The sequence below is a fragment of the Gobius niger genome, assembly GCF_951799975.1.
Source record: "Gobius niger genome assembly, chromosome: 18".
Taxonomy (NCBI): domain Eukaryota; kingdom Metazoa; phylum Chordata; class Actinopteri; order Gobiiformes; family Gobiidae; genus Gobius; species Gobius niger.
In genome coordinates, this window is record NC_136869.1 from 17,867,235 (window position 1) to 17,876,131 (window position 8,897).

The following is an 8,897-nucleotide window of genomic DNA, read 5'->3' on the forward strand; positions in this document are numbered from 1 at the left end:
ATGGCGGCCTCCAGTGTCGTGGGCATAAAGCAGAGCAGGCAGCGCCCATTGCTAAAAACTGCTGGGGCGGGGCAACACATTGTTGTGCTAAAAACTAAATGATGAAATCTTTTTTACAGAATATATGTTTGTTCCTGTCTTTACAATCCAGGTTATTCATTAATATGTAAACGGCTTCCTGGATTACACATTGTGATATATGGTTTTCCGTACATGCTCATTTGTTGAACACATTCATGCTTGGCGTAATCATTATATTCATGGCTCTGTCGTGTGGTTGATCCTCCAAACACACAACACTGTTCTCTTTTTTTTGTGTGATTAGATGGTTAGCTGTCTGTGAGATGTTGAGTTTTATCTGCTCTGACACGACTTACCATCTCTCCAACTCTTGCCTTCTGCCTCGCTACAGAAAAATAATTGGCCCCCTTGTCACTCGTCAAGGCAAGCTGTGGTCCAACTTCTGGGGAGCCCTGAGCCTGGACGGTTATTACGCGCGCTCCGAAGATTATGTCGACATCGTGCAAAGAAAACGGGTGTAAGTACAGCCGCCTCGCAAACCGCACTCACCTCAGCGCTGTGGAGCTGTGCGTTTGTCACGGTCGGCTCATCTGCATGTAAGCGTTAAATCACTGCGGGGATCCAATCACGAGGGAGGTGGAAGCCTTTTCTGAGGAAGATTTACATATACTTTCATCGGAATAGTTTTAGCAAGACAATTCAAGATCTATACATTTTTGTGCAGTAATAGCGGCAATAGAAGAAGCGGTTGGGTAGGAAGTACAAGTGACAAGTAAATAGACAATTTGCTCTGTGTGGAGAACGTAAGTAAATGTAACTGAAGAAGTCAGCAACACCAGAAGAGTTAAACATGAATTTTGTTATATATGGTGATTTGGACGATGGCATCTTTTTTGAACAAGCTGCATCTTCAGCATATAAACACAGTCATTTCTAGCCATATGACTCTAAATGATCCATCGTTTCTAAAAATACATGTCAAAGCACTGAATACATCGTGTGCTTAGCTTAAACATTTTTTTGTGTTTAGAAATAATGTGAAATGAGCCCTACACAGTCGAATAATATACACTGAGTGGCCACAGAAGTTTAATATCCCGTGAGCCTGTGGCAAGACAAGGGTCTACTTGGCTGGAAATAGCACAGGCCTTTTGGCCGCAGCAGGAGCTGACCAAGACGGCAAATCTGAAAGAAAAAGAAAGAAGGAAGTAGCATTAGGTCTCAGTCAAGCGTTACTTTTAGAATGCAGTGTGAGGTTTACAGTGTGGACAGAAAGACTGCAGCAACAAGCTCAGGCTCCTCTCCCTCCAGCGGACTGAGTCCAGCCAGGCCCAGGCAGAAGCCCGACCACCGGGCGCTCCCCCCAACCCCAGGTCTGGCTTCAGGCTGGGGCTCTAGGCTGGAGGCCTGACTGTGCCCATACTGGGCAATATTATGCTCCTCAATATTTAACTCTCCATAGGGATAAAAAAAAAAAAACTGCTCTTAGTCTGGCCCATCACCAATGACCAAGGCCATAATGCCCCCAAGCAACATACAGTAGTTGGCAACCATTAAGATGTATCCCAGTATAACACAGGGAGGACATGCAGATCTCAGTCCAGTCAGTTGTGGCTGATTGACCACATAGAAAGGGTTGTTACTGAGTTACAATGTAAACGATAAAGAGCCACAGTGTCACACATCCCAAGAATGCCCATCTAAATCTCTCTCCACTTGTTTTTTCTAGGGGCGTGTGGAACATTCCTTTTATGGCACATGTCTACCTCGTCCAGGGCACTGCACTGAGGAATGAGCTGAAAGAGAGGAACCACTTTGTTTTAGAGAAACTGGACCCAGACATGGCTTTCTGCCGAAATGCCAGAGAGTTGGTGAGAACAGGCCCCCTTCAATTTTGTGTCAAAGTTCAGAGTTCAGTTTTAGTTCATTTATTTCACATTAGTGCACACAGTGGGCTCAGAGCGTTTTCAGAACTCTTGTTGTAATTACCTTTGTCATGTCTTGTAACAGGTTAATACTTAAGTCATAAAAATGTACTGTCCACTGGTTAAAATTCTACACCAAAAAGTAAAAAAGTAAAATGTTTTGAAAAAATATGAAAAAACGTATCTCACTGTATGCAATCAGCAGCTATGTAAAAAGCATTAGTCTGAGGCTTGATATAAATGCACTACATACAGTATGTTAACCTTGATAAAGTCAACAGAGCAGCAAACAAGACACTGGCAAGTATATACTGAATGTGGTTGAAACTTCTCTTGTCTGTCACCAAGGCATGGTTTTCCTGTGTTTATGGAGGTCTCAGTGGTGCTTATGTGCTTAAACACGCCTTATGTTTCTACATCCATCATCATCTTTCTGTCCTATTTGCCATGTGACCAGAGGCAGCTGCAATGCCTGGCTGACAAGCTGCCAAAAGCCCCTCAGTGATTGATTTGTACTGGACGATTTTAGTCACTAATTTAATATCGCTTAGAGCCATACTGCGTGACATTTCACCCCAAAAATGTATTTTATTGGTGGAAAATACTCTAAGAGACATGCGCTGTTACTGTGAACGGGCTCGTCTCTCCTGATTTATAGTTTTACTGGGAGTAGGACATCATGGAGCTGTTGGTACTTGGCTATAGACTGGCAAACATAAGGTTTACGTTTGGTCGTCTTGCAGATGCTTTATTTTGATAACCTACTGTCCAAACACTGTTGTCGACGTCCAGCTGAGCATTAGGAGCACTGTCAATAAGCTGTGATGTTTATGTTTTACTTTTACAACACTTTTGTTGATCTTCAACGTAGCAACAAAACCTGGAATGTTCCGCAGTGTGACTTTAATTATCGCGTTAGCACGCCTGATCCCACCCGTGCACTTCTTATACCTTTTTTCCCAGCATGCCTTGCTTTTACTAACACTCGCAAAGTCATCAGCTGCAGAGGGACTGCTGCTCCTTTCTACACAGCCATTTCCTCCTCCATTGTTTTGTATGTGACACATGTATCTCACAGTCACTGTGCATCTGAAAGTACTTATGTTATAATATTGATATAATGCTTCTCCTTTATTTTAGACCAGTCACAGAGAAAAAGACTCCCCTTCTCCGGAATCATTCCATATGCTCAGGCCCCCCAAGGTTCCTGTTTGTTTTAATTATTCTGCTTTGGAAACATATGCACTGCCTTAGCTCATAGCACATATTTCATTGTGTGGTGTCTCATGTGCAAAAGCCAAGTCAAATGAAAGTGCTAGCTTTTTTAATGTCAAACATGCTGTGTTGATTTACAACGTTAAGAAACGCCTGGCCGCGGCTTGGTCAGTGAAGTCCAAAAGTATTGTGTTTAAGTGGTAGGAAACACCTGCTGTTTTTCAGCGTGGAGGAGATGTGAGTTGGTCCATTTGCAAGTCCCCTGTCCTGATGCTTTACTTCAAACCACCCCTAGACACACTGTAGCCACCTGCTCTCTCCCGTCAGACTGATCTCAGACTAGGCTACAGCTCTGTTACAAATTCCCTTTTGCATATTTTCAAGAGAATGCATTGCATTTCCTTAAATCCTTACAAATTATCATACTCATTCCTATAGATAAAGCCTAGTCTGATAGTGAGTCCAGATGTCTCCCTGCTTCACTCTAAGGAAAGTAGAATTCCTTGATTTGCTTTGACCCAAACCATGTCCTCTCTCTGCTCCTGTTACCTCACTATCTTACACAGCCCACGACGCCCTGCAGCACCCGTAAATAATCCTAGATTATTTATTTGGCACCTATATCTCTGTTGGTTTTACCCACCAATCAAGAAATTTGATTGCAACAAACACCCTTTCGGCAATTATACTTGTTTTAGTGGGTTTAATTAAAGATGAAATGAGCTACAGTCACACGACGCGCGTGTGTTCATATGGTGTGTGTAAATATGGATCATTTCACTGAGAAACCGGTTTTGTAATGTCTTACAACTTTGTATGCAGCTGACTAAATTTTCCTTTTTTTCCTCATTTGCCGCAGGGAGTCTTCATGTACATAACAAACCAGCACGAATTTGGGAGACTAATTTCCACAGCCAATTATAACATTTCTCATTATAACAACGACCTGTGGCAGATATTCGAAAACCCAGTGGTAAGTCATTATGCAGCCTTATTATTCTGCTCCATTGTGAAATAAAGAAACAATTATTTTTGTGTGGCAGAAATGAGCAGCAGTCACCTGTGAATGCTATTAGCTGTAATGGAAGGGCTGAGGGTTTGGAAATATTGACTTGGCAGCAGATGTGGGTAGTGATCAGTTACATTTCCTCCAGCGCATTTACTGGAGTGACTTTTTTTTAACAAATTGTACTTGTAAGTAAAGATGTCCCAATCCACTTTTTGGAGCTCCCGATTTGATATTTTGACACTTCATGCTGGCCGATCACAAACCCAATTTCAGATCTATTGTGTTATGTTTAGGGCCTATATAAGACACTTGTAGGAGCACATGGCTAATTACTATGCAATATACAAAAGTGCATACCTAGACTACTTTTTAGCTATTTATATTTTTACCTCAGTGATGTGCCCAAGCTGCGGCTCTAACCTGCAGGCCGGAGCCGCTGCAGATTCAGGACCTGAATCTTTTCACCAAATACTTTTCTACTCCACCTCCAGTACCACAGTTTGAGAACCACTCATTTAGATGACTAATTACTTCCACTTGAGTTAATGTCCTTTTTTTTTTTTGTTTGGCTTCTCCGCACACCGCTGCTTGGGAGTGATAAGATGTGGAATGATGAACTTTGTGGATTTAGGGACGTGTGTTTGGCACGCTTACTCATGCGCGGCGGGAGAGAGGATTAACTACGTGAGCTACGCCGGTCAGCAAACAGTATCGGTAATAGCCACTAACAAACACTGTCTCTGTTCACCGCAGGACTGGAAGGAGAAGTACATCCACGAGAACTACACACAGATTTTCACTCACAACTACATGGAAGAGGTGAGCATACACATTCAGCGGGTTCAGGAGGTATTCATGTCCCGGTTTGTTCCTGTTTTCCTGCTTTGTTATGTTGAAGAATTTCATCATTGGCCTTGTTGACAACAAAAAATGACCCCGTACCTACTGTGAGATGTGGAGGTGGTTCACTGATGCCAGTGGCTCCAGCAGCATGAAGTCAAGGTCCCTTTAGTGTCCACCTCAGTCTCCTGACCTCAATATCATTGAACCACTGTGGGGAGAGCTCAAACAGGTCATGCAAAACAGCCCAGGAACTTACAGGAACTGGAGGCTTTTTACCAAGAAGAATGGTCCGCTTTACCGTCAGAAAAAATAAAGAACCTCATCAACACCTGTCATTGATGTGAAATGGTGTTTTGATCAGGGTCGTTTTGGTACTTTCTTTTTTCATTATGATTTAAAAAGAGCAAACTCAGTTGTTTTACCATGGCTTTTCACAACCACTAACTATGAGTGAAAAAAAACTTTTTGTGTTATCATATTCTTATAAAATTCTGCCAGAGTATGTAAACCTTTGAGCAACAACTGTATAATGGAAATTGTTTTTATCATATAATATGGAAAGGGGCAGTCAAAAATACCAAATTGTGAACAATCCAGATGTTGTCAGCTGTTTGTCAACCCATCGACCATATTTATGTGACATCAAAGCCTAGTTAGACATTATTAATGAATGTACACACCTTTGGGGGGGCTGATTTATTCAGGGCGTTCAGGTTTAGTAGGTACTTCAGAGGGAGCTCGTTTGAAAAACTATGAACAAGAAGAAACGGTCAGTCTGTATCTTTTGTGGCTCTGAAATTATAAGAAAAAATCTGCAACATAAAATATGGTCCAAGCCTCTGAGGTGCACTAACCACAATGTTTCTCAGTTCCTTGAGCGCATAGAAAGTTGGCTCGTTTTAAAGCTCTAACTGAGCTTTTTTCCAAATACAAAAAGGGGAAGTACTCTTGGTTCCAGAAATATCGGTCTTTCATCTGCATTCTATCGGCCCATTTACCTGTCAACCTCGAGTATAAAAGTTACATTTCTGCTTTTTGTGGGGTCGGATACACATCCAATGGCCCCTAAACCTCCTCTTATAATATGTTAATGACAGAGGGACATACCATACCTCGCCATACTGTTACACAGGGCCTGGCTTCACCATTCGTTTGTATGAATTTCAAACGCTCAATTCAAACAGATCTGGGAAGCCGTTGGCTACAGATTTACTACACATTTGTAGGAACAAATGGTACGTTTTTTACTGTTAAAAATCCAAACTCAGGCTAATGTATGTGAAAAGTGTCTCTTGTCGCTCCACAGTACCACGACGCAGTATTGAGGTGACACATGAGGTTTTGACTCCCGTCTTTGTGCTTGTATGTATCACAGCCTTGTCCGGATGTCTTCTGGTTCCCCGTGTTCACAGAGACGGCTTGTGACGAACTGGTGCAGGAGATGGAGCATTACGGTTCCTGGTCCGGAGGCAGGCATGAGGTCAGTGCTGTTTGCTTAGGGACGCAGAATAAAGCTTCAGTCAGCAGCCACCTTTGGGTTTCACTGTAGGATGGACTATTATGCAATGTTCACAGGCTGTTCAGGCGTATTTCCTCAAGCACGTTTCCGTTATTCATGGATGCAGGTTTTTTGTTTTGTTTCATACACACATGGCCTTTGCTGCGTGCTATTCTTTTAGGTTAATAGTATAAAGCATGCAACCTGTTTTATGAAGTCAGAAAGTGGCGATTAGCTTGTCTGAAAGTTTGCCTGGAAAGATGAATGAGTGCATTTGGGAAAAGGCTGTGCTGTTCGGGTCATTAGGCCTGGTGCAGCAGACAACAGCACACCCTGCGGTTAATGCTCACCAGACTGCACTGCTGTTACTGAAAGCACGGTCTCTCTCGCTCAGAGCCTTGTGGTTCATTTGTTCCATCGTTAATAACGCCGCCGTGTCTTCTCAGGACAAACGGATCTCCGGTGGCTACGAGACTGTACCCACCGACGATATCCACATGAAACAAATCGGTTACGAAAAAGAGTGGCTCCACTTCCTCCGCGAGTTCATCTCCCCGGTCACGCTGAAAGTGTTCTCTGGATACTACACCAAAGTGAGTGTCGACACTGAAGGTCGTACAAGTCGTTTACACTCTGTGCCGTCTGCTAACATGAAGCGTCTCGTGGCAGGGCTACGCGGTGATGAACTTCGTGGTGAAGTACACTCCGCATAGACAGTCCTTCCTCAGGCCTCACCACGACTCGTCCACGTTCACCATCAACGTCGCCCTCAACCACAAAGACACCGACTTCCAGGTGCTGACACTCGCACATTCACACTTGCTGACTGTCTTTTCAGCTGTGGAGAGTGGAGAGATTGTAAACCATGTTCCCCTGTGCTGTAGGGTGGAGGCTGCCGTTTCCATAGATACAACTGCTCCATTGAGTCTCCCAGGAAAGGCTGGACCTTCATGCACCCAGGACGTCTGACCCACCTGCACGAAGGCCTGCCCACCACCAACGGCACCCGCTACATCGCTGTCTCCTTTATCGATCCCTGAGTGCGTCTCTTTAATGACTTTTTAGATGTTTTTGTCCCTTTAATTTTGGCTAAGATGTATTTCTACTATTTTAAAGCTAATGCTTTAAAAGAATTATGAATTGTTTAAAATCTCTGTCAAACAGAGTGAAATGTTGAAAGGGAAGTGACAATATTTTACACTAAAGATACACAAAGACAAAGGACAAATATGAAGACAAACAGGAAAACAATTATTTATTTTTGGAAATGAAACTTAAATAGGCTCAGATGAAGTCTGTAAACACACTGGTATTTTGTGAACTAGCTCCTGTAGCAGGGCTAACTTTAGCCTGATAGCACGCAGAAGGAGATGTATCTATTGGTCTTTCAGGAAACAGTCACTGAACTTGGGTACTGTAACTTACTACTGCAGCTGTCCCGCTGTGACTCTGCCTTAAAGCTGATGCTGACATGTTTTTATTTTCTTTTAAGCTCAAACACGATGCTTTGTGTCTGTTTTTTGTCCACAGTTAAACATTACAGACTTAAGATAATGTCCAGTTTGATAAAGTGCACCAGTCTGTTTCTCTCGCTATCTTTTATTTCTTTTTTTTTTTTTTTTTTGACCTGTGTGAATGGAATGTGATATGATCAGATAAAGTTGTTTAATTTATTTTCAAAGTAAAATAAAAGCCTACATAAAAAAGCATTTGATGTACGGTGTAGTCCCTGAGAGCGATCCCTCGGCAGTAACACATGGAGAAACAATCATCGCACGGCTCCACTGACTGTTTCCGCTGGGCGCCGGAGCAGAGGAGGCAGGGCGTGGTGATGATGTACATTAAGTGCGAATGTAGTTGACTTTGCCTCGGGGGCCATGTGTAAACATGTACAGGGTTGTACAGGTGGGGGAGGCACGGTTGATGAAATCACAGGGAGGCCCACAGAAAGCTGGCTTTGAAGGAGGGACCGGTGACTCAGGCTTTTCCCCGCAATGACTGAGGCCATCTGCAAAAACTGAAGATTAGGAAAGTATTTAAAAAAATTATCTTACACCATTGAAGGTTATTATTAAACCAGCCCAATGGTGAAAAACACTTCAACACATGTTATTTCCAGACTCATTAACTTGCTTTGACTACAGATAAACAAACATTAGGTAGAAATCCATGAGGACTTCTTAAACAACCTAACTGATGGGGTCTAGCTAAACATTTAGAGCAAGTTTCGGAATCGCTGGCATGTTTGCTTTTGTACATGTTCTACTACTAGTTTTACTTGTACTACATTACCACTATTCACGACAATGCGTTAGGTAGTCAGTTACTTTGATTGATTTGACCTTCTTAAGATGATCCTAGCCAAAAAGAAAGCTACGTGACCCGG

The 8,897-nt window shown here is 42.8% G+C and overlaps 1 protein-coding gene across 2 annotated transcripts in view; it reads left to right on the forward strand.

The window, feature by feature from the left end:
- Positions 1–8,240, forward strand: part of plod2 (procollagen-lysine, 2-oxoglutarate 5-dioxygenase 2) — a 36,144-nt gene extending 27,904 nt beyond the window's left edge. Inside the window, exons 12-20 of one of the 2 annotated variants that reach the window (XM_079575749.1) lie at positions 413–538; positions 1,751–1,892; positions 3,087–3,149; positions 4,021–4,134; positions 4,924–4,989; positions 6,389–6,493; positions 6,958–7,104; positions 7,181–7,306; positions 7,396–8,240. In XM_079575749.1, coding sequence (XP_079431875.1) covers positions 413–538; positions 1,751–1,892; positions 3,087–3,149; positions 4,021–4,134; positions 4,924–4,989; positions 6,389–6,493; positions 6,958–7,104; positions 7,181–7,306; positions 7,396–7,551 — 1,045 coding nt within the window. In that variant the 3' untranslated portion in view covers positions 7,552–8,240. The remainder of the gene's footprint in view (positions 1–412; positions 539–1,750; positions 1,893–3,086; positions 3,150–4,020; positions 4,135–4,923; positions 4,990–6,388; positions 6,494–6,957; positions 7,105–7,180; positions 7,307–7,395) is intronic. The other variant, XM_079575750.1, reaches the window with a different exon arrangement.
- The last annotated feature ends 657 nt before the right edge of the window (positions 8,241–8,897 follow it).